This window comes from Ictidomys tridecemlineatus, chromosome 3 (genome assembly GCF_052094955.1).
Source record: "Ictidomys tridecemlineatus isolate mIctTri1 chromosome 3, mIctTri1.hap1, whole genome shotgun sequence".
NCBI classification, from domain to species: Eukaryota; Metazoa; Chordata; class Mammalia; order Rodentia; family Sciuridae; genus Ictidomys; species Ictidomys tridecemlineatus.
Genome location: NC_135479.1, coordinates 37,068,490 through 37,094,033, shown reverse-complemented (window position 1 = coordinate 37,094,033; position 25,544 = coordinate 37,068,490). Strand labels below are relative to the sequence as shown.

General features: G+C 37.9%; 2 protein-coding genes and 1 non-coding gene across 11 annotated transcripts in view; 2 read left to right on the top strand and 1 right to left on the bottom strand.

Moving 5' to 3' along the window:
- The window catches only part of Ap2b1 (adaptor related protein complex 2 subunit beta 1), a 128,852-nt gene continuing 103,308 nt past the window's right edge, over positions 1-25,544 (top strand). Inside the window, exons 1-3 of one of the 7 annotated variants that reach the window (XM_078042432.1) lie at positions 8,327-8,535; positions 12,288-12,358; positions 21,762-21,821. In XM_078042432.1, coding sequence (XP_077898558.1) covers positions 21,785-21,821 — 37 coding nt within the window. In that variant the 5' untranslated portion in view covers positions 8,327-8,535; positions 12,288-12,358; positions 21,762-21,784. The other 6 variants (XM_078042430.1, XM_013357042.4, XM_013357040.4 and 3 more) reach the window with 6 other exon arrangements.
- On the top strand, positions 3,223-3,319 carry LOC120884636 (Z30 small nucleolar RNA). The gene has a single exon (XR_005727058.2). It is a non-coding gene; the product is annotated as a Z30 small nucleolar RNA (small nucleolar RNA).
- On the bottom strand, positions 5,106-8,228 carry Pex12 (peroxisomal biogenesis factor 12). 3 transcript variants are annotated; one of them, XM_013356988.4, is made up of 4 exons: positions 8,070-8,228; positions 7,499-7,776; positions 6,652-7,205; positions 5,106-5,507 (listed from the first exon to the last, which is right to left on the bottom strand). In XM_013356988.4, the coding sequence occupies exons 2-4, from the start codon at positions 7,622-7,624 to the stop codon at positions 5,108-5,110; spliced, it is 1,080 nt and encodes a 359-aa protein (XP_013212442.2). In that variant the 5' UTR covers positions 7,625-7,776; positions 8,070-8,228; the 3' UTR covers positions 5,106-5,107. The 3 variants fall into 3 exon arrangements, with proteins under 3 accessions (XP_013212442.2, XP_077898560.1, XP_021579704.2); XM_078042434.1 differs by having other exon boundaries at positions 8,177-8,198; XM_021724029.3 differs by having other exon boundaries at positions 7,942-8,170.

Below are 25,544 nucleotides of genomic sequence, written 5' to 3'. Positions count from 1 at the left end.
GGGCCGCGCTGGGCTGTGGGATGCGGACCCAGGAGCTAGGTAGAGGGAAGAGGACGCGGGAAGCAGCCGTGGCTGAGGTCGGAGAGTCTGGGGCTTGGCTGCCATCATTCTCCCAGGCGAGGACGTGCCTGCTGAGAGTCTAGATCGTAGGAGGTTTAGGCGTTCGGAAAGCGGGTTGTGGATACCTGCCTGGGCTTTTGATTTGAGCCCTGGCTTCGGCCTTACTCCTGTTTCCCCCGCCCCCAAGGACGGCTTCAGTTGTTCTTGGCGTTGGCGGGGTTTGGACCTTAACTTTATTTGAGAATCTACTGCGTGGAAGCACGGTTGTCCTGCAGAGGGATCTCTTCAGAGCGTGTGAGCTAGAGGGTGGGGGAATGAGGGCTTGGAGATGCTGAGGTGTGGTCCTTACCCACGTGACACATTGGAGGTAAGTCCGCTTTATTAATTATGCTAAGCTTTTATAATCCAGAAATTTAGGCTTTGGTAGGGTCGGTCGCCCATTGACTGAATTAAACGCTCTTGTATTGAACTCCTTTTAAGTACCCTTTACGGAAACTAGTCCTTATTCTTTAGGAACTCCTAACAGGACTGGTGGGAGAGAGGGGAGAAAACGTGAGTGGATGAGGTGGCAGGTGATGCCTGCTGTGGTGGAAGAAAATGCTGTGAGAGTCAGAGAAAGGTTTGACTGGGGGAAATAGAAAAGGTGACATTTGAGTAATACTAAAATCAAACTTAGGGATTCTCCCCATTGAATGGAATAATGGAAGGCACTCCAGTGTAGCAGAGTGTACGTACAGACCAGAGAAATTAGGAAGATTTACCTGTTGGTTATGGCTGGAGCAAAGCTTGAATTCCATGTTAGGAGTCTTTCTGGATCTTAAAACACAACGTAAGATAGGTTCCACAAGATAATATTCACGTGCTTCTGTAATTCAGAGGAAGGCCAGATACTTCCTTTTGGATGATGGCTTTATGCAAAGTGTCATTTTGGAGGGTCACAAACTGGAGAGGTGGGATTGCTGTATGGGAAGGATTTCTACTAAGGGAAATAAGGACTTCCTGCATGGAAGGCACAAGGCCAAATAGCGGATTTAAGAAGAGTATGGGTTGGGTAGATTGTAAAATACATGTTAGGGTTATGGTATTAAAGATACATCTAGGTCTGTTTTATTGTGGTTTGGGTGCTGGGGATTGAACTCAGGGCTTCATGCGTGGGTCAGTATTGAAACATGGAGAATGCTAAGCATAGCAGTTTGGGTTTTATTTCTTGGACAATGGGGAATAATTGAATACTTGAGAGTAATGAAATAATCACACCCCCATATTTTAAGGTTAGTGAGGGTGTATGTTGGATGGGAGAAAAGCTGGAGGCAGTCTGGTCTAGTAGAAGGAACAAAAATCAGGCAGTCATGGGCTGGGGTTGTAGCTCCTTGGTAGAGTGCTTGCCTACCACAGGTGAAGCACTGGGTTTGATCCCAGCATCACATAAAAATCAATCAATCAATCAGTCAATCAATCAATAAATAAAGTTATTGTGTCCATCTACAACTAAAAATATATATGATTCAGATCTGGGATTCCTCATAGATTTCATGATTTTAGGCAGATTTATTTAAATTAAGCTCTCAGTTCCCCCTCCCCACCATTTCTGACATATTGTTACACTTGTAAGGGATGAAGAGCTAGCCCATGTTTAACAGGAACCTAGTTAGTTTCTGTCTCCTTATAGGGCTTAGTTGTTGAAAGACAAACATAGATCAAAAGGTGTCAATTTTTAATTATGGAATATCAGTCTATTGACGTTTTACAGACAGGAAGTAAGTATATGATCACTCCAGAATTGTAATTCACATATTGACAATATGATGTCAAATGTGTGGAGAAAGTGACTTTGTGATACTGGTATTTTTCTATGTAAGCAATAGTATACAACCAGAATATATCACTTGGAATAAACTAAGTGTAGTCAGCTTTCTCATTCAGAAATTCATTATTCACGTTGTAGATTACTCAGGATTTGCCTTGTTTTATCTTGCCAATGGCCTCCCACATTAGTGAAGGATAGGAACCTGGATGCTATTAGTAGAAAAATGAATCTGATAGTCAGGCCCAGTTTCTCTCTGATGTTAATTTGCTGTAGACTTTTGGCAAATCATAGCCTGAGTCTTGGATTCTTAAATTAGAAGATTCTTGTATAAAAATTTTGAGACTGTATTTTTGTTTGTTTTAGAGAGAGGGTCTTGCTGACCTCTAATTCCTGACCTCAAGTGATTGGAATTCCTGCCTTAGCCTCTCAGGTAGCTGGGACCACAGGCATGTGTCACCATGTCCAAAAGCATTGTGATTTTTATCTTTCCTGGTAGAATTATAAATTGAATTTTATATTAAATGAACTGGACTTTATAATTTTCTTTTTGGTACCGGGGATTGAACTCAGGGGTACTTGACCACTGAGCCACATCCCTATCTCTATTTTGTATTTTATTTAGAGACAGGGTCTCACTGAGTTGCTTAGTGCCTCGCAGTTGCTGAGGCTGGCTTTGAACTTGTGATCCTCCTGCCTCAGCCTTCTGAGCTACTGGGCCACAGGGGTGGCCGGCTTGGACTTTATAATTTAGTAGGAAAGTCTTTTCTAAAGCTTCTGCTTTAGAACTATAAATTCTATAATTTTTTTTTTTTTTTTTTTTTTTTGGTGCCAGGGATTGAACTCATGGGCATTTAACTGCTGAACCACATCCCCATCCTTTTTTTGTAATTTATTCAAAGACAGGGTCTCAATGAGTTGCTTAGGGCCTTGATAAATTGCTGAGACTGGTTTTGAACTCAGTGATCTTCTATCTCAGCCTCCCAAGCTGCTGGAATTACAGGCATGTGTCACCACACCCGGCTTATAAATTCTTAACAAACATCCCTGAGATTTTATCATGCATGGAGTCAGGGCTCTTTTAAACAAAACAAAACAAAAAAAGTGTTTCTGAATGGTAAATGCTTCTCTACTTTCCTCTGCTTCAAAATAAAAAAGTTCCCCCCCAAAACAAAACTTGGTCAAGTTTGCATTTTTGTACAGCAGAGTTACTGAAAGCATAGTAAAGATAAAATATTGGAATCCCATGATTGAAAAATATCTAAAAAGAAACTTGTTTTTCATAGGTAAGCCTAAGTTTTCTTGGATGTGTAGAGGGCATTCAGCTGCTTTTAGGTAATACAAGGTGAAATGTAGTGATGCAATGATGAGCGAAGTATAGACTGACCTGGTATTGCCATTGCTTTAATGTTGGCTTTGACCAGGGTATGATCCCTTAATCTTCTCTCTGAGCTGATTCTGGTTGTGGTTTTAGAACACACATGTTCTAGCTTGTTTGGATATTGGTGTTATTATGTATAAGTTTGTTTTTGATAAATATTTGAATTATTGATACTTTCATATTTCTCTTCTTAGGTTGAGGTGGAAAATCTGGCTTTGAAATCTTCGTGAAGGACTGCATCATTTTAATCCTGAATCTGAATCAGTTCCCTTATTGACTGTATGAAAAATGTTTTCATTAACTGTGTTATTTGTTTGATAAAACCTTTGAGGTTTTATGAATTAAAAAAAATATGTACTCTTTTGTGGTATGTAATAATTTTAACATTTTAAAATTCATAGGATTGCTGGGTGCTGTGGTGTACGCCTGTAATCCCAGCAGCTTGGGAGGCAGGAGGATTGTGGGTTCAAAGCCAGCCTCAGAAAAGTGAGGCACCAAGCAACTCAGTGAGACCCTGTCTCTAAATAAAATGTGAAATAGGCAAGGAATGTGGCTCAGTGGTTGAGTGCCTGAGTTCAATCCCAGTACCCCCCAAAAAGAAAAAAAATCCATAGGATTTTTCTTAGCTACTCCATTTAGAAATTTAGCAGTATCATCTTTATGCTATCAGAGAATGTACTTTGAGTTGCTAAAATGAGGAAAGGATAGAAAAACACATATCTCAGCAAAGGCGCTTAAATTATTTTTATCCATCCTATTCTATTAATGATTTCTTTAAAAATCCATGTTTTCACCAACCTGCTAATCTAATGGCATAAATTTTCCCATATAGGCTTCAGTGTTTCTATTCCATTTCTGAAACAAGGTATTTCACACAAAGTTGATTCTTGATGTAGGAACAGAGAAATTTTGTTCCAATTATTGGATTATTAAAAAAATGCAAAATTTTAATAATTAATACCAAAATATTTAAGAAGCCAAACATAGTCTGAATAAAAATTTATTTTAAAAACATGTTGAGTAATCTTTTAAGTTTCCACATAATCATGACAGCATGGAATAGTTTTTTGCCAGAAACATTTATTCTTAAGATTTTTACTTGACTGTTTCATAGAAACTTTAGTAATAACCAGAATAATTCATATGAGTTGAACAAACTATTATCAGCAAGCAGAAGGAGCTTATTGAAAGGTGTTTTTATTACTCACAGTTGGATAACTATGTTATATTATCTTTTCATGGCTTGCTAGCTTTGCTTTCACATTGAAATTTTCATACTCTATGTAAACTTTTTTTTTTTTCCTATTTTTCTTCGACCACTTTCCCAAGAAAGAGATTATGGCTCATAAAAGAATCTTCAAAGCTGATACACTATAGCAGATTAACAAATGGTTCACAGTATGTGGAGGGAGTTGTTTTGCTCTATAAAGAGCATTTGTGAACTGATAAAAAACTGCCTCACAGGGAGATAAATGCCTTTTCCAAAGAAGTCCTGCTTCCTCACCACCCAACTATGAGGCCTAACCTGGGGTTTTCTTGAGTGCTTCTGTACCTCTTATTCTTTGAGAAGAAGAAAAGCTTCTGTACTAACTTTTTTCCATCTCTATATTGAGCCTCATATGCCCTATAATCTTGATTCTCCTAATTTTAACCAGCTTGGTCAACTGTAGAAGGGGTCTAAAGAGCAGGCTAAAAGGATAGGATCAAGTAGGTATGTTTTTTAAAGAAAACCATATGTTGTTTAAGTTAATATAGTTAATGAATTATGGAAGAGAAGTATCAGTGCTATATACCATGCTGAAAAACAACCCTGTGGCCTTACAGTGCAACACATAAGTTATGAGACAAGATGCTAATTCCTTTTAGTTCTCAGGAGAGTACAGTTTAATTAGATGTTGTACTTCTGTTGGATAACCTGTGATGGGACAAGCTTGGTGACTCCTCACATAATTAAACACACAGCGATAACAAAACACATAACCAGAGGTGGCAAGAACAGTATCATTCACCCGGGTTTTACGGCACAGAGGGCACACAGTCTTCATTTTGGGTAATAGGGGAGAGTCAGAGTTGTAGTCTAGGTGTACAGGTGGTGGTGGGGTAGGCAGTGCAGTTAGTGATTTGATGGTTTCTTGATTTTCAGATGAGTACCACCAATCAAGGAACTGCAGGAAGAATACGCCAACAGAAAGGCCAGTTGAGAGGGATAAGGCAACACCCCCCACAGCTTTCTTCAGAACTGACTTTATCTTCTCACTAACACTGTTAGGAAGAGAACAAGGAGGCAAAGAGAAAAATTGTTTATCTAGTTATAATCATAGAATGACCAAAATATAAATGCAGTTCTGCACTTTTCATCAATATCTCTGATTTGGGAATTGACTTGTTGCTAGACGGGCATCCTTTCTTCTTAAGGATCTATTCTAAATGATTTCCTCTTTCTGACTCACAGTATGGACTGAACTTTTTTTAATAATAAAAAGTTAAAGTTTTGGGGTTGGGGCTATAGCTCAGCGCTTGCCTCGCACATCAAGGCACTGGGTTCAATCCTCAGTACCATATAAAAATAAATTAGTAAACAAAGATATTGCATCCATCTACAACTAAAATAATATTTAAAAAGAAAAAGTTAAAGTTTTATGTTTTAAGAAAGAAATTAGTAGAAAATTTGATTATGCAGACTTTAGTTGAAGATAGTACATCCAGAAAAAAATAATTTGGGCTGGGGTGGTAGAGCACATGCCTAGCATGTGTGAGGCATTGAGTTCAATCCCCAGTACCACATAAAAATAAATAAGATGTATTGTGTCTACCTACAATAAAAAATATTTAAAAAAAGAAAAAAACAATTCTTTTACAAAAATATCTTAGCATCATTTTATTATACACATACACACAAAGGAACTTGTAGGAGAACACAAGCACTAGCTAGAAGTGATACAATACGATTTAGAATTGTATTGCTTTGTCTTGAATCTCAACTCTACCATCTTCTAGTTTTGCAGTCCTCACCAAGGAGTAAAGGTTTGGTTTCCTCAACTGTTCAATGGAGCAACTGCATTTACTTCATTGGGTTGTGATCAGGCTTAAAAGTGGATGTACGGGGGCGGGGGGCATGGTGGGGCATTGGGTTCAATCCCTAGCACCACATAAAGGTACAATGAGGATATTGTGTCCATCTAAAAAAAAGAGTGTTCATAAAGCAAACACCTAGTCTGGGACCTAGCATTAAAATGTAATTAGTATGATAGTGCTACCAAGATGGCAGTCCTTGTTTTATGGACACAAGGAATAACTTTTCTATGATTTTATAAAACAAAAATAGACTGAGGGAGGTAAATTTCATAAAAGTGGAATAAGATTTTAGAATTTTTTAAAAGATGTTTTGGGAGTGTTAAGGCCTTACCTCCTGGCTGGTTGCTGCATCCTGCCAAATTCAGCTGGTCTGTGCTCCAGAGCTTGTATATCCTGAATTGTCAGTCGACCTAGCCGAACTCCAGCCAGCTTCAGCAGGGGTGAGTGGTGCTGAGCTTTTCCTAGGATGTATTGAAGTTGTTGTACAAGAAACCAACCTTCCCAGGCCATATTAACAAATGGATAGGCTGCCAGAAAGGCTCTGTAAAATCGTTTCCAGTGGGAAGAAGGAGGATGAATGGAATATTCATCCTCTTCTCTCAGGCTGGAGACCAGCTTCTCCAGCTTCACTTTCAGATAGGGAAGAAGAACCAGGAACATAACTGATTTCCAAAGCTGCTTCTTGGGGAGACCCGCGCTGGCCAGTCTCTGCAACCTGGGAGAGTCCCCCATTACAACCCGCTTTAAGCCATAAAAGTTCTCAGAAAATGAGGCACTGGTTTTAGACAAATAGTGCTGCTGGAGCAGAAAATCTAGCAGAGTAAAGATTTCATCAAACCACCTCCAAAAGAAGCCACATTGGGCAGGATTGGATTCTGCAAGAACCTAAAGCAAAAGAAATCAAATGAAATTGTAGTACACTGCTACTATACCATGAATTTACATTTCCTCCTCCCCTTTAAATTCTATTTGGCTTAAACAAGTCAACTCCTTTTGGGGTCTAACAATATCCCTCAAGTGCTAGGTACTGAGTATGGGACTCAATACTGATGGACTAAATATCCATTAGGCCATGAGAAATCAATTATAAACAAATTACTTATTTCAAACCCTAGGCTGTCAAACAATAGTTTGGTATTTTTACCCAATCGTTCCTGACACCTTTCAGAATACCTTACCTTGACCACATGCTGCAAAGCAGGTCTCACTGCTGTCATTAAACTGTCCTGGGCTACCACCTCAAAGATGGATGGCTGGTCATCAGCCACAGAAGCAGTTGTAATGTGCGCTCCGTGCTCAGCCATAGTGTTCTGTGTATATTGGGTTTCACTTTTCCCACAAACTCCCTAGTAAGCATGAACTTTTAAAGAAAGTTTTTATCCGATGGGAGCTGCATGACATCCGGGACTTCAGATTTGTTTTACTGGGAGATTCAACTGAGAGGAAAAGATCTCTTCTGCAGGGGAAGAGTGGACAGATGTCAAAGTGAGGTTAAGAAGAAAGTTAACTTCCGCGAGCTGTGAAGTGATATGTGGGTAGGGGGCACCTGTCAAATGCTGCACTTTACAGGGCAGAGCGAGACTAGGGACGGGTATGGGCTAAGGAGCGCTGGCCTCTCGACCTGCAGTCCTGGAGCTGCGAATCAGCGCCCCTGTGAGGGCTGAAAACCCAGCCAGCTCTGAGGGATCACAGGTGCCACAGCGAGGGCCCGGGACGCAAGGACGGCTCCAGCTGTTGGCTACAAAGTACCCCTGTCGGCGCTCGTCCTTGCTTGCTGACCCCAGGCGAGGCGCAAAGTGCCCACGACGCCACGTTAGAAAGAACGTCTCGGCTTTGCTTTATGACAGAAGCCGCACCCGGAAACAGAAGCCGCAAGGACCCCAGGGACGGCCGGCGGAAGAAAGGCGCTCTAGTCCTGAACGCAGCACTGAAACCGGAACAAGGGTACTCTATGACCTACACCGGGACTTCCGCTTCCGTCTCCTCTTATTTAGGAGGTAATAAGGATCTTGGTTTTGCAGATGGATTTTCCGCTTTTTGTTTTTTGCTCCCTTAGAAGGCTCTGCCGCTGTGGGAAGCCACCCTTCCGACCCTCTCTGCGCAGGTCTTTCTGACATAGTGTGGCGCCGGGGGGTGGAGCTCCGGCCGCCGCTGCCGAGGCCTGTTTTCCCTGGGGCCAGCGAACCCGGAGGGTAGGGAGAAAGGGAATCTGGAGGTGAGAGGACACTTTTCTTACACACGTGGCGGGGCTGGTGCTTAATTTATCTTCTGCCGCCTTCGGGAAAGGACTTAAAGCGACCTGGCAGAGAGAGAAGTTCTGGCTTTTTTGCATCCGATTACAAAGAAGGATTACTGGAATGAGAAAGGCCCTCTTGTTCGTCAGAACTTGAGACAATTACTTTTCATCCAAGCTTGACTGTCTCCTAGATGTTACATTTAGTTACATTTCTAGGCACTTTTTATATTAGATGAGAATGGTTTCCTGCCTTCGTACCGGGTAGGAAGTGTATGAATACAGTGCTAAAGCAGAGGGATTCTGATGAATTCTAGGATGAACTGGGGCACTTTGACACAGGAGGTGCTTGGAGCTTTTCATTTTGTAAAACGAAACTAATGTAAAATATGTAGGCTTTGCAAAGTACAAATTGTATACAACTTTGCCACCTTTGAGTCTGATTCGGTTTTATTGGACTTGGATTTAAGAGTTCAACTCCTCCCTTATTATCCCTTCTCTATCTCAGAACTAAAGAGCTAATAATGAGAAGGTATTATTCACTGTGCTAGAGGTAGACGCACACTTAGAACCCTCAAAAAACAAAGTTTGGGTTTAGTTTTGTTTCAATCTTAAAAGTTACCGTTAATTATGGTTCTAAAATGTTTTTTACTCCACTAAAATAACTGAGAAAGTCTAGTTGATGTGAGATTTTATTTTTTATATTTATTTTTTAATTCTCCACGGACACAACATCTTTGTTTGTATGTGGTGCTGAGGATCCATCCTGGGCCCCACGCATACAAGGGGAGCGCGCTACCACTTGAGCCACATCCCCAGCCCATGTGAGATTTTTTTTTAAGGACTAGAAACAACGTTTCTACATTAAGCATCTCGTACATAATAGGTGCTTGACCATTCATAACATCAAAAATACAAAGTTCTTAACATCCAAAATACAAAGTTGAAGGCTGGAGATATAGTTCAATTTGTAGAGTGCTTGCCCTGTATACACAAAGCCCTGGGTTCAATTCCCCAGCACCACATACACACATAAGAAAGTTGAGAAATAACATTAACTAATAAATGAATGGGAAATTAACATTGTATCAACCAGAATTCTTTTGATTGGAAACAATAGAAACAAACAGACCAATTTAAAAATAATTATTTGAAGTATATGAAGTACCTAACAAACCAGCCCACAAAGGACAGGAACTTCACAATCCTATTGGATTTTTTTTTTTTTTTTAATGTGCTGCTGAGGACCAAACCCAGGGTCTCGCACATGGGAGACAGTGGTCTACTGCTGATCCCCAGCCCCAACCCCCTATTGGGTTTTTCTAGCAGGATTTAGCAAAGTCTCATCCAGGCAACATTATTGCAGTCAGCAATCTTCAGTTTCTGTATATTTGTCATTGTGCTCAAAATTCAAATACCAATTGTCTAATCTTGGCTCAGGTTCCCCTTCCACTTTCTATTTCATTCTTAGATGGGAAAGAAGACATCTTGATGAATAATCCCATGAAGATATTCCAAAAGTAAAGTGAAGTTATTACATGAGAAAGGAAAGGCTGTTTAAAAAAAAATCAGTTCTTAATAGTCAACAAATAAATACCCCATAAAAAAGTCCCACCCTCAAATGTATAGTACAATGGAAGAGGTGATTATATGTATTGTACAGTACAGTAAGAAGTGACTGTACTCTATATTAAAAGGCATTAAAAGAAATCACATAGGTTAATAGAAGTACCAGCTGGAAGAGATAAGGCTGTTCAAACTAGCTTAAACAGAAGCCAAGTATATTGATCCATGCAAACAAATAATGGGAAGATCAGTGTTTTAACTTCGTGTTTAATCTCAGCTTCTCTCTGCCAGTTGCTTTTTAATATAGTGACATAACCTGGTACTGCTGCACTCACATGCCATAACAGATGTCCACTAAAGTTTTGTGGATTAGGTGGACCTCAAAAGATTAGTACATTTGGGGCAAGTCACAGTAGTGGTAAAGGGCTTTCCAGGTTAAGGGAGAAATGTAGAGTATATGTAAGGAGAAAGTGGTTTCATTTGTTTAACCATAGGGCAACAAAAATAATGGAGGCTATGTTGAAAAGTAGATTTAGGTGGATTATAGAAGGCCTTAATTGCTGATTTTAGAATTTATTCAAGAAATACTGAGAGTTTTTTTTTTTAAAGGGGGTTACTAGAGAGTGAACCTAGAGGTGCTCTACTAACAAACTACATCCCCAGCCTTTTTTTCTTTTCAAATATATTTTTTAATTTTTAGTTGTAGATGGGCAATACCTTTATTTATCTTTATGTGGTGCTGAATCTTGAACCCAGTACTTCATACATGCAAGGCAAGTGCTCTATCACTGAGCCACAATCCCAGCCCCCCTTTTATTTTTTATTTTGGAAAAGGGTCTCACAAGTTGCTTAGGGTTGCTAAGGCTAACCTCGAACTTGAGATCCTCCTGCTCAGCCTCCTGTTTACTGGGATTACAGGCATATGCAACCACGCCTGGCAAAAAATGCCGAGTATTTGCTATGTGTCAGGCATTATCCTAGGTAATGAGTGTCAAGCAGTAATAAAAATAGACATGATATTTGCCTTCATGGAATTTACAGTCTAGTAGGAAAAGAGAATAAATATGCAATTTACAAATTGAATAAGAGAGCTAGAATTAGGGTGGCAGTGAGTGTTGAGAGAGGAGAACCTTTTAGATTGGGTAATCAGAGAATGCTTTTCTGAAGCAACTAAACAGAGACTTAAATTATGAGAAGCTAGTCATGTGAGAGGTTGGGGGAAAGAATATTAGACATTAGAAGCAATATTTGTTAATGGTCTAAGGTGGGAAACTGCTTGGTGTGTTTGAGGGCTAATAGAGCTAGCAAAAGGTGAAATGAGTGACTGAAAGGCATAAAATAATGTTAGATAGACATTGAGCTAAACTGCCCAAGACTCACAGGCCATAGGAAGGAACCTGAATTTTAGTCTTAAGTACAAAAGGAATGCATTAAAGGGTTTATACACCAGAGGCATGATCAGCTTTACATTTTTAAAAAAAGAATTTAACCTTTATTTATTTATTTTTTTTTTAATGTGGTGCTGAGTATCTAACTCACTGCCTCACCCATGATAGGCAAGCACTCTACCACTGAGCCACAATTCTAGCCCAGATTTACATTTTTTGAAAGATGATCTGATGGTTGTGTAGGTGTATTTACTGCATACATCAAACTTTACTTGATGAGAGAGAAAAGAAAGAAAATAACAGTTTAATGTTTGGCTGCAAACAACAGTGCCCTCTTGTTTGATTTAATATTTCTCACTCTCTTTGAATGTGTGTTAGACTTTTTTTCCCTTAAACATTAAAAATCTTGTTGCTATATGGAGAATGGTCAGGAAAATTAGGAGGTTTTTGTAATCCCAGCAGGACCAACGGTGGCTTGGACCAATGAGGTAGAATAGAGTGGACTGGGTGGATTTGAGATATATTTCGAAGATAGAATTGATAACTTGGAGATGAATTGGATGTAGCAGTTGAGGAAGGGAGAGAGAAAAATCAGGAATGACCCTTAGGTTTCTGGCTTGAGCAATTCAGTGCAATTTACTGAAATATCACAATCACAGCAAGTCTTTACATAGTCCATATTATGTGCCAGGCTTAGTTATAAGAACTTTACATATAACAATTCATTTCATTGTTCAATATTATCATGATATTATGATCAGATATTTATATTTTCCTTAGTTTACAGATGAGAAAACCAAAGAACACAGAGATGGGAAAACTGGGGCAAGAAAAGGTTTTGAGCATGCAAGGTAATGAGGAGCCATTGGAAGTTTTGAAAGATATGAATCAATTTTTTTTGGTAACATCTTTATGACGTACCTGGAGCCAGATTTTTCTAATGTCCTTTATCCCTATATGATTTGCTTAATTTTAATGGGCCATAAATTTAGAATTACCTATGAGTGGTTACTGACTGTCAATGAAATTTGGGGAATAGGTCAAGGCTAGTGATAAAGATCTTAAAGTCATATATGCATGATGTTGCTAAATAGTTAAAGTAGAGAAAAGGTATTGAGTATAGAATTAAACTTTAAGAAAAAAAAACAGAGCTGGGGTTGTGGCTCAGTGGTAGAGCTCTTGCCTAGCATGTGTGTGGCGCTGGCTTTGATTCTCAGCACCACATAAAATAAAGATATTGTGTCCATCTATAGCTAAAAGTATTTAAAACAAAAAAAAAACAAACCCTGTCACCTCTCTCCCTCAAATGCCATCTTATATTTCTTTTCAGTCTTACTTGAAACTCCTGTTTCTATTTCCTCACCTCCAATTCTTCCTCAGACTTCTGCAGCATGGCTTTGGCCTTCATATTTCTACTTGATATCTTCAGCAGTGACACCAGACAACTCGTTATTGCTAAATTCTGCAAACACTTTTTAGCCCTTCCCTTTCCTCTCTAGCAACTGTTTTTGTTGATCACTTATTTATACATTTATTTATTCAACATATATTGCTTTTGGTGGGGGGATATGTATGTTAGGCTTCAGAGATATGAAGAGATTGAGTAATCTCTAATCTCATGGAACTCTTAAAAACATCCCAAAGCATCATAGCTTCCTGCTTTTCTCTCTGTCTGGCAATTCCTTCCTTGTCAGTCTTTTTGCATTCCTGATTTTCCCTGTTTATACCCCAAACTCTCACTCTTCACATTTTTCGTGAGTAATGTCAAATACTCCCACAGATAAATTATCATCTGTAGGCTGATGATTCACAAATATAGCTCAATTACAAATCATTCCTTATGTTCAGACACATATAATCAGCTGCTCTTTGGACATCACTCAAAGCCAACATATATAAAAATGACTCATTATCTCCTAACCTATCCCCAAACTTGTGCCATCTATTATATTTTTCTGTCTTGAGCAAATAGTACCACCATTCTTTCCCTTAGTTCTAGTGTCAGACTCCCTGGGTTCAAACCTTAATTTTACCATTTAAATTTCCTATATCTATTAAATAGGAAAGGAAATAGTACCTACAGGTTGTGAGGATTTAAATATATAATAAATATAAGGTACTTAGCAGAGTGACATACAATAAATGCCCAATTAATATTAACTTGATTATAATTAGCTTAAGCCACCCTCTATTCTGTAGCTGGATCACTTCAATATCTGCTGCTTTTTTTTTAAAGAGAGAGAGAGAGAATTTTTAATATTTATTTTTAGTTATCAGCGGACACAACATCTTTGTTTGTATGTGGTGCTGAGGATTGAACCCAGGCTGCACGCATGCCAGGCGAGTGCGTTACCGCTTGAGCCACATCCCCAGCCCTTCAATATCTTCTAAGTGATCTCCCGTAAGACTGTGAGCCCTTTTTGATAGGAATCATATTTTATTTATAGTTTGGATTCTAGTACAATTCTTGACACATAATAACCCTCAATAAATATTTGTTGGTTGAATAGTGAAGTAAGAGGAGACAGAAAAAAGATGGCTAAAAGTACTTGGGAGGCCTCCTGGGGGTGGTTGTTCATGCCTATAATCTCAGTGGTGATTTGGGAGACTGAGGCAAGAGGATTACAAGTTTAAGTCCACTTTCAGAAACTCATCAAGATCCTGTCTCAAAAAATAGAAAGTACTAGGGATGTAGCTCAGTGGTAGAGCACTCCTGGGTTCAGTCCCCAGTAACAACCCCCCTCCTGCCAAAAAAAAAAAAAAAAAGGACCTGACAGGTATAGACACAAAAGTTTGAAAAAGCGTAGGAGGATCTGAAAGGTTTTGGGATTCATGGTATATTGGTTTATTTTTAAAATAATTTTAAATTGCTGAGGCTGGCCTTGAACTTGCCATCCTCTTGCCTCAGCCTTCTGAGTTGCTGGGATTACAGGTGTGAGCTGCAAAAAATACAATTCAAAATTTTCAATCATAGAAATAAATACATGTTCACTGTAGAATAGTTGAAAAGAACAGGAAAATATTAGAAAGAAAATTAAAACTGGTTAGCAATTCACCATTTGTAACATTCTGAATGTTCTTTCCAGCCTTTATTTATATATGGGCTGACACACACACAGACATACACACATATATTTTCTCTCTCTCTCTCTCTCTCTATATATATATATATATATATAATATATATATTATATATATAATATATATAATATATATATAATATATATATATATAATTCTCTCGTTTTTTTTACACCTAGGTTTCCAATTTCCCCTATTTTAATAATAGGGAATACTTACACACGAATGTCATATTAAATTTTTACATCTTATTACTTCCCTGAGAAGAAAGTGTTTTAATACTTTTTGACTCTGCAAGTGGGTGGGCCAAAATGTGAGTTAAAAAAAAAAAATTCATCGCTTGTTCCTCAACCTCCCTTACATCATAAATAAACCTTAGGGACAACTGGTTTAATTTGCCCATATTAGCCTTGTTCTCCAGTTACATATTCTGGAATCGAGGTATCTTAGTTTCTGAAACACTTGTGTAGGCACATATGTTACACACTAGGGCTTTATCTACTTTATAACATTTAAGATTCGACAAGAGTAAGGTTGGGGAGATGTTAATTCGGGGCAGAAATTCGAACTCAGATCTGATGCTTTCTCAACTTCTTTTTTCCCTTTAACCTCACTCTCCTTGTGTATTCGAGGACTGTGCCACCATTTTCCATTCCTGAGCCTTGGAGAGGTTTGTCCGTGTTTTGTTTTTTTGAAGGAACAGGATATTTCGCTCGTTCTGAGTTTTCCCTGTGTTTAGGTTTTTTAGAAAATTCCTGTGCGAGGAAACATCCAGAGAATGTTGGTTAGTTTGACATATTCCTTGAACCCAGGCCTAGCCCGGACCAAGTGAAAAGTTCCCGTTTCCCAAGTGACACTGCCGCCTTTCTGGTTCTCCCGCGCACCCCGATGACGTTGCGCGGCGAGGTTCTTTTACGTCAAAGTGCCAGCCCACCATCTTTGTGCCTGGCAAATTGGGTTTTGCGCAGTGGCTTAGACCTAGAGCAAGAATCGTGACGGGCCGGAAACCATTACAACACCCGGGCTGTGCTCTCTGGCTGCCGCCGCCACCCCCGCCCTTGCCTCCGGTGAGTTCACGGCGGCTGGCTTTGGGGTGTGTCCCTAATTGATTGGGGTGGGAGAAAGGGGAACCCCGCTCTGGGTAGGAGTCGGTGGGAGGAAAGGAGCGCGACCGTTGAGGAAGCTGTCGGGTGTGACCGTTGTGAGGAAAGGGTTGGAGAAAGGGTCTCCACCGCGGTGGCTGTTGTGGATTGACGGAAGGCTCGGGTGTGGCAGCAGGTGGCTGGGGGCTTTGGAGGGAAGGTTTGTTTCCAAATCGGGGTTTAGAGGAACAAGGCCAGGGGTGTGGCCGGTAGACGCTGGAGGCCAAAGGAAAACCATCTTTCTTCCATCCTGCTGGGCGTCGTTCTTTGAGGCTGGGACGTGTCCAGCAAGCGAAAGAGAAAAGAGATTTCCCCCAGTGGTCCGTCCATTGAAACCTTGCCTGTCTCCGGTAACTTGAGGTTTAGAGACACCTCTCCCCACTTGATAAGGCATGACCATACCCCTAGGGTCTTGCTCACGTTGGGAAAGAGGGGTTTCAGATACTTGGGAGGAAGGGAAACCTCCAGATTGACCCGATATGAAAGAGGGAGAAGCCAATGTGAATACATATAAACTCGGATTTTTCTTCTTCTTCTTCTTCTTTTTTTTTCTTCCTGGGTTTAGCAGGAACAGTTTGGTTTGAGAAGGGCTATGGGTAACACTACAAGTAAAGAAACTGGAATTTCTTGTTATTGCCATATTCTTGGAATTCCAAGAATTTGTACTAGTGGTTTTGGGGGCTAGGTTTTTGTTGAAATAACTTGGCTGCTTCTTTATGAAGTAGTGTGAAGGTAGCGAGGATACTTCATTAAACTTTTGACTTAAAAAGAAAGAAAATATGTATTTTAACTGCCATACAGTTATAACCATTGTTTAAAGGGAATGGCAAAGAAAATGCAATGAGCCCAGGGAAGTAGAATGACTCAAAAAGGTAGTCGGTTGGTCGTAATGAGAAACAATTTAAATTATTAATTGCCTTCCTTGTCGTTATATTGCTTAGCCTCAGGGTACACTTGCAAAGTAATAATAGAAAGCAGCAGATGAAGGAGATGCAGCTGTGCAAGAAAAGGTGTAACACATTCTTATGATGACTAAGCTTGGTGGTAAGGTGAGAACTGTTTGCAGGTATCTTAGCAGTCGCAACTCCCAAGGAAATAGATAATGTGTTCCGAAAACAGCCTCACTGAAAGTTTGGTGGTAAAATTGACCTAAAGCTAACATTTTGACTGTAAATTAAGAGACTCAAGGAGTTCTACTATTTTCATCCTTTTCTTTGAAATATCAGTATTTTAGAATATAAGGCACAGGTTTGAACCAAGCTGAACTAGGAGAATATTAGATAGGACACAGTCTCCTTCCTTTCTTCTTTCCTTTCAGGCTGAAGTTTTCCAGAGTTTATTGATATTTTATTAATAATTGGATGTAAAACTTTTGAGCTTCTTTCTGTGTAGTACTGTATTAATATTAGACTATCAAATTGAAATAGAAATCTATGTGATTTTAGCTTTTTTAAATGTTTCATAATTTCTCATAAGCTAAATAATACCTGAAGATGCTGTTGTCTTTGTGTTATTGTGGAATATTTGGTTAAAAATAAACTTAACAGGGGCTGGGGTTGTAGCTCAGTGGTAGAGCGCTCACCTAGCATGTATAAGGCGCTGGGTTTGATCCTCAGTACCACATAAAAAATAAATAAAACAAAGGTATTGTTTCCAGTTAAAAAATATTTTTTTAAAATGAACTTAACACCTGTCACCTTGTAATAAAAGGTTGCTGGGATGACCCTTCTACTTATAATTTCCTTAACTTTGGCTAGTTTTTCACTATGAACATTAAGCTGTAAAGCTTGACTTTATGAGCAAAGAAGGGCCATCTAATGGTCTTACAATTCTAATTTAGCTGCTATTTCCCAGAGAGCCATTTGACATTAAGATTTTTAAAAAAAATTTCCTGACCTTATTCTACCCAAACTATTAATCTTATTTTGCTGTTGAGTTTCTGTTTTGGGGAACTGGAGGGAGGAATGGAAAAAGAGGAGGGACTTTTACAACCTATATTTGACAGAAACTAGGCTATGTTAAATCTAGATATATAATCCTGTACAGGGAGGCCTTCTGTGAAAAGCAGTGACATCACACTCTGGCCTAAGAAAAGTGAGAGTGATTATGTGCATTGACTATGGCAGCTTTGTTATTTAACAATGTCCCTAGGCCATACTGTACATGTTCTCAAACAGCCAGTGACTTGTCATGGTCTGATCTGGTAAAAAGGTAATATGAGTTCAAATTCCATCATGGCTTTGCTTTTCTGGGCTTCTACTGAGGAATAATTTTGTTTTCCCCAGAAGGACTTTGATTTTTTTTAGGCACTTCCAACAAATACTTTGTTTTTCTTCAGCTCCATCTTTGGCTTCTAATGCAGAAATCAGTTTTCATCTTTTTGAATTTTGGCAGTGCCCATATCTGAAAAGTGAGTGTATTTCCTTTAAAAATATGAATATGTAATTTTTTTGAGATGAAATTCACATTATGTAAAATTAACCATTTTAAGATGAACAGTTCAGTGGTATTAAGAACATTCACAGTGTTGTGCAATCACCATCTCTTCTCACTTTTTTTGTTTGGTTTGTTTGTTACTGGGGAATTGAATCCAGAGGTATTTCTGAGCTACACCCCCTGTCCTTTTTATTTATGTATGTATGTATGTATTTACTTTTGGTACTGGGGGTTGACCTAGAGGCACTTTACCACTGAGCCACATCCCTAACCCTTTTTATTTTTTGAAACAGGGTCTCACTAAGTTGCTTAGGGCCTTGCTAAGTTGCTGAGGCTGGTCTCAAACTTGCAATATCCAGCCTCAGCCTCCCTAGTCACTAACCGAGATTATAGGCATATACCACTGTGCTTGGCTCTCACATTTGTTTAGATTTTTGTTTTTCTTGGAGTTTCTTTTGGCTTGGGACAATGACTAACTTGGTACAGTGCTTCTCTGCCAATATGGATAGAGAATATTTTATTACAATTATTAACAATGGTTCCAGTTTAAAAAGAATGTGTTTATCTCTTCTTGTTGGCATTTTGTTGTTTTGCAGTGCTGGGGATTGAACCCAGGGTTTTGTGCCTACCACTAAGCTACTTCCCTTACTCCTACCTCTTCTCCTGAGAGCACAGATTCTTAGGTTAGAATTTATACTATGGGCCTCTAAAGATATTTGACTCTCCTTTCTTCCCCAAAATTTTGTGGATATGTATATTTTCCCTAGTTAAGATAAGAACATGATATTCTCACAGTGAACATAACAGAAATATATTCCTCAACATTGAAATTTGTTAGTGGAGATAATGAGTATATGAGTTACTAATAAAGGTATGATTTAAGACTATCAATTTACTATTTAATAGAACATGATGAAAATTATTTTTAAGAATGTAATATGTGGCTGTGGGCAGTAGAACACACCTGTGATCCCAGTGATTTGGGAGGCTGAGGCAGAAAGATTTCAAGTTTGAGGCTAGCCTCAGCAACTTAGTGAGACCCTGTCTTGAAATAAAAAATAAAAAGAGGGGCTAGGGTTGTAACTCAACGGTAGAGTGCTCACCTAGCATGCTTGAGGCCCTGGATTGGATCCTCAGCACCACATAAAAATAAATAAACAAAATAAAGGTATTATGTCTAACCAAAAAAACAATAAATATTAAAAAAAATAAAATAAAAAGAGCTGGGAGTGTAGCTCAGCCCCTGGGTTCAATTCCCAGTACCAAAAAAAAAAAAAAAAAAAGAAAGAAAGAAAGAAAAAATTTAATGCATGGGTATATGTATGAAAACTTTAAAGGACAAAATGACAAAACGATTTTATGCAAAACTTTTTCCAAGGGTCTGGGTGAAAATTTTTAAACAAGTTTTTTTTAATCTTAAACAGGTTTTAAGTTTTGATGACCCTATTTAAAATGGCAGAATAGCTTCCTAAATAGATCATAATATATTTGAGAGAGAGAGAGCCCTCTTGTCAGACTCTGGTAATCATTTTTTTTCTTTCTTTTTTTTCGGTATTGGGATTAAATTCAGGGGCACTCTACTACTAAGCCAAATCCCTGGTCCTATTTTGTATTTTATTTAGAGACAAGGTCTCACTGAGTTGCTTAGGGCCATGCAGTTGCTGAGGCTGGTTTGAACTCCCAATCCTCCTGTCTTAGACTCCCAAGCTGCTGGTATTATTAGACATGAGCCACCACCCCTGGCTCTGGTCATCAATTCTGTATATTGTTTTTTTCTGTTTATATATATATATAAATTCTAGATAACTTCAAACTTATTTCAAGTCTTTTTTACATGATGAATTTCTTTCTTTCTGTATCTATTTCAGATTTAGTTTATGTTATGAATGGATTAAGTGATTATAACATTCTTTGAAATTTTTTTAGAAAGGCATTATGTAAACATTATAAGGCAAGCCTTTGTTTATAATAAGTATTGGAACAGAAATTTATGCATTCTTCTGTGATGTTTGTGAATTCTAGCTCACTTCTTTTAACAAGGGAATTCAGTGAAGTTCCAGTACAACTTCAAGACCATAAATCCTAAATGGCAAATGAGTATATGTTTCACTAAATTGTATAAGAAGCACATTTTAGAAATCAGATTTGAATCAGACTCTTTTTAATATTTTGGGTTTATCTGGCTTTTTTTTCTTTAATTACATCGATTTGTTTGGCATTTTAGGTTTTTTTCTCCCAGACCCGTATTTATTATTGTTTGCCAAATGTATGAATGCCTGAGTTTGCCAAATATAGTATCTCTCAAGTTGTACTGACTTGATAGTAAAGAGAAAGTATCAGATGTCTTGTCCTGAAATTGATAATAAATATTATTAACGATGGTAATAAAGAAGAAGATACTCATTTTTTAGTGCAGAAGGAATATTATTTAAAGAAAAATTGAATATATTTAAAGAAATCAAGAACATGGGACAAAGTCCTAGAGTTTCTCAAATCAAGAAGAATTGTCTCATTATTTTGGAAGAAACATGACCAGTGCATGCTGCTTTTGTTTTACTAGTAGACCTTTCTGTCAGTTGGATTAAACTTTTCTGGGTCTCAAGACAGAAGAATTAGGGTTGAGATTGAGATCCATGTTCTTACTAATTTTCTTGTACTTAGTGTGACTGAACAAATATCTCAGTCTTTTGCCTTGTTTTTAACTATAAACTGCTATTATTTTTGTCTTTGGGAATACTGTTGGGATAAATGTAGATAATTGGAAATATGAAGGCCACAGATTTAAGAAGATATGTTAGTCTCTTTAAGATATGTTAGTCTCTCTAGGTGTTGTGAAAGAACAGTATCCTGTTTTAGACTTTTTTTTTTCTTAAAAGAGCTTCCTTTTATAGAAAAGTGTATGTAGTGTTGACTAGGTTGGCAAAATTGTTTTCTCTTTGATCTTACACTGCTTCAGAATTTATGCTTTGAAGTGACTCCATCTTGAAACAGGAAATAACCAAATTTTCCTGAATAAAAAGTTATAGGAAGATCTTTCAAAACAAAATTTTTTTTAATTTTATGTGTTTAATTAATTTAAGATATATTTAGGTTTCACTCTTGAAGGCTTTGAGAAGATCATTGTAAACAAAATTACAAAGTCAAGCGGGGTATGTGGTGAACACTTATAATCCCAGTGACTCGGGAGGATGAAACAGGAGGATTGAAAATTCAAACCCAGCCTCAGAAATTTAGCGAGACCCTAAGCCATTTAGCCAGACCCTGTCTCAAAAGAAAAAAAAGGCTAGATGTGTGGCTCACTGGTTAAGTGCCCCAGTTCAATTCCTGGTACCAATAATAATAATAATAATAATTTACAAAGCCATAATAGATTCAGATTATTACCCCATTCCTTGAGCCTTTAGACTTTGTCCCTAGTAGCTCCTTGAGCCAGGAGTTATATATGTATTTTTTCTCCATCTCTGCAATTACCAATTTGGGTGGTAAGGAAGAAGACATTCTTAAATATTATTAAAATTAACTGGATGTTCTTAAAATTAATCAGATGCCTTAATGGATATATGCAGCATGAGTAAATTTTTTTTCTCTTGCTACAGGTGCACATTAAAGATCCAAAATCATGACTGACTCCAAGTACTTTACAACAAATAAAAAGGGTAAGTAGGAAAACCTGGTTAAATTTTGGAGATTTTTCAAAGTTGTGGTGTTTTTTTCCTTTGTGTGTATACTAGGGATTGAAGCCAGGGGTGCTCTACCACTGAGGTGTATCCCCTTCCCTTTTACTTAGTTTTTTTTTTTTTTTTTTCAGTTGTCAGTGCCTTATTGTTATTTATATGCAGTGCTAAGAATTGAACACAATGCCTCACACATGCTAGGCAAGCGCTCTACCACCAAGCTATAACTCCAGCCCCATTTTTACTTATTTTGAGATGGGGCCTTGCTGAGTTGCCCAGGCTGTCTTCAACCTGGCAATCCTCCTGCCACATAGGATTAAAGGCCAGCTTTTTATTTTTTAGGGGGGTGGGTTGCTGCTAGGGACCTAACCCCAGGGCTTTGTGCATGCTAGGCAAGTACTCTACTACTGAGTACCCTTTTGGTTTGAAATCATTGAATTACCTTATTAAAGAAGTGAGTTAGAACTCAAAGGCAACATAAAATACAGTAGTATAAACCTCTTACTGTCTGCAGGTTTAGCTAAGTTTTCGGATTGCAAAATCCTACCTTCATTTATCACATTTATTTAGTAAACATTTATTGAATGTATACAAGTCACATTCACTTAATACCCAACTTGGTGGAGTTTCTGATTAGATACCCTAATTTCATTGAGTCAGATTAGGTGCAGAGGACACCTAGTACACAAATCTTGATTTCTAAATACCATATTCCATTATATGAACCAGACTCCTTGGAGAAATAACTAATTCCAAGGCTGGATTGAGGGAATGTACAAATTGAACATATGAACGTCTTGTGCCAGAATATAAGGAAGTGCTCAAAAAATGATTGGTATGTCAGGGAGCACAATAGCCTAAAGGGATTGCTACTGGCAAAGTTTAGAGTAATTTGAGCAATAAAGTCCTCACAGGCCAGGCATGGTGGTGTGTGCCTATAATCCCATGGAAGATTGAGGCAGGCGGATCACAAATTCAAAGCCAGCCTTAGCAATTTAGAGAGGTCCTAAGCAATTTAGCCAGACCCCATCTCAAAATAAAAAGAGCCAGGGATGAGACTCAGTATCATCATTACAGGCCAGCTTTTTATTTTTTAGGGGGGTGGGTTGCTGCTAGGGATCTAACCCCAGGTTGAACACCTCTATATAAAAAAAAAATCAAAAAAACAAAAACAAAAATAAAAAGTCATAGATCATAGCCCATTGAATAATAATAAATCACAATACACAGAGTCATAGATCATAAATTAGGTGAGAGTTGTCAGTGAATGCTAAAACTTGCAGGTGAAAGTTTGATGAAGTACAGATATTTCCATAGTTTCCAAGTATCTTTTCACAGATTACTAATTACAAAGGGAAAAATATTTACAGTGTCAAAATCTAGCAGTTACAACTTTAACCAAGTATTCATGTTAATATCAGCAATACTGGAACAAACTTATATCATTTACCTTTGGGTCTGATATACTGAGAAGACCATTCCATCACTTTAACAATTAGCTTGCCCACAATTTATGACTTCAGGGCAATCATGAGGGAAGGGATTCTATATGTTGGGTGACCTGTTAAAAAAAAGTTATGTGCTGGAGTTGTGGCTCAGCGGTAGAGCGCTTGCCTAGCACGTGCAGGGCCCTGAGTTTGATTCTGAGCACTACATTAAAAATAAATAAAATAAAGGTATTGTGTCCAACTACAACTTAATATTAAAAAAAAAAAGTTGTGGGCTAAGATTGTGGCTCAGCTGTAGAGCGCTTGCCTAGCATGGGCGGTACCCGGGTTCGATCCTCACCACATAAAAATAAAGGCATTGTGTTGTGTCCATCTACACCTAAAATAAATAAATAAATAAATAAATAAATAAATAAATAAATATTAAAAAACAAAGTTGTAATGCAAACAGACTTTTGAATTAAAGGAAACTAAAGAGACATGACAATAAATGTAATGTGTAGTCCCAAACTGAAGATTGCTCCAGAGTTGGAAGTGGAGTGGGAATCAAGTTTGAGACCTTGAAATAAGGTCTATAGATTAGATGATGATGTTAATATAACAGTGTTTTAATCATTGTATTAAGGTTATATAAAATAATTTCCTTTTCTTAGAAAACACTGGTAAGTGTATGAATATGTCACAATAAATCCCATTATTTATATTTGTTGCACCAATAAAAATGAATTAAAAAGAAAAAAGATTCACTGATGTATGTACTCAGGGCTAAAGAGGTATGGTGTCTGCAGTTACTATTAAATAGTGTAGGAAAAACGTGTATATAAATGCACAGAAGGATTGGAGATGTGGCTCAGTGGTAGAGTATTTGCCTAGCATGTGTGAGGTCCTGGGTTTGATCTCTGGCACCAATGGGAGAAAAAAATGCAGAGAAAATTGTAAAGGAAATGTGGCAAAATACAGAGGAATCTTACAACTTTAAGACTGAAGTTTTTAAAAAAAAATTTAAAAGTATAGTAGCCTGGAGTAAATAAGGAGCACCAGAACATTTTCCAGAATACTCAGTCTGTCATATTTCATCATTTGTGATATATATAGATGAAAAATTCTGTTGTAATTCAGAAAGCCCCTTAGTGAGTTGTTTAATTATATCAGCTACTAATCAACCTTGTATGAATATGTCACAATAAATCCCATTATTTATATTTGTAATGCACTGATAAAAATGAATTAAAAAGAAAAAAGATGATGATGTTAATATAACAGTGTTTTAACCTTTCAACCTTGTCTACATATTGTGGTTGCCCAGAGAACTTAAAACAATATTGATGCCTTATCCCAACTCCAGAAAACCTGATTTCAGTGGTCTGGGTGAGGAGATTTTAAAAGCTCCCTGGATTATTTTAACGTGTGTAGCCAGGATTGAGAACCATTTCTACCTGTTAGCAATGCTTGGTAGGTTTGATCAGGAAGGAAGAGAAGATATGAATTTAATAAAGTTATGTTATATGAAATACCTTGCTCCCTTTAGTACCCCTCTTTGGCTTTACCCAACTTCTTCCTCCCAATATGTATTATTTACACCTATAAAAGTCATAGCCCTTAATCATTTATTTCAACTTTTCCTGACTTTCTTATTATTTGGAGATGTATTTATTTTTTCTTCTGTTAACTTTTTGTGTGTTTGATGACCAACATATTTTCTATAATGACATGAAGAGATCTTCAAAAATCTTCATTTTACTATTCAAACTTTCTCTTGAAGGGGTCTTGGTGACCATTTTTATTCAGGCATTTTTAAAAGTCTAAGATTTAGAAACTGAATCACTGCTAGATAAATACCACATTTTTTTAAAAAAAGGGCAGACTCTGTTCCATTTGCTTCCTGTATCGCCCACCAGTACTGCCAGTGGAACATATTCTTTAAATTTATGCTATTGGAACTAGAATAATTTCAGTTACATCCTGTTTTGATTCTGCAGTTCCTGCTGCTATTCACACTTTTTTCCTGAAACCCTGCTGTTTGTCTTTTACTATTCCCATAAGTAAATGATGGAAACCCTAAGACTTAGCTGGATTTGGCAGCTTAGGACTTGGTGAAGAGAAAAATGACTCTTTAGAGGGCCTAGCTTTTCTCCTCTGCTATTTTTTTTTAACTGTCAATAACAGTAATTTTGTAACAGTTTGCTTGCCTTTTGGGATGGATATTAATGAAACAAGCCTTTCTAGTGCTCATTTTATCAATTTCATCCTTCCCACT

What these genes read in the sequence shown, in the direction of transcription:
- Pex12 (XM_013356988.4), bottom strand. Translation starts at nt 7,624, where the DNA reads ATGGCTGAGCACGGAGCGCACATTACAACTGCTTCTGTGGCTGATGAC. An exon ending in CTTTGCAGCATGTGGTCAAG is followed by an intron (nt 7,206 to 7,498) that starts GTAAGGTATTCT and finishes CTTTTGCTTTAG; the next exon opens with GTTCTTGCAGAATCCAATCC. An exon ending in ATGCAGCAACCAGCCAGGAG is followed by an intron (nt 5,508 to 6,651) that starts GTAAGGCCTTAA and finishes TCTTCCTAACAG; the next exon opens with TGTTAGTGAGAAGATAAAGT.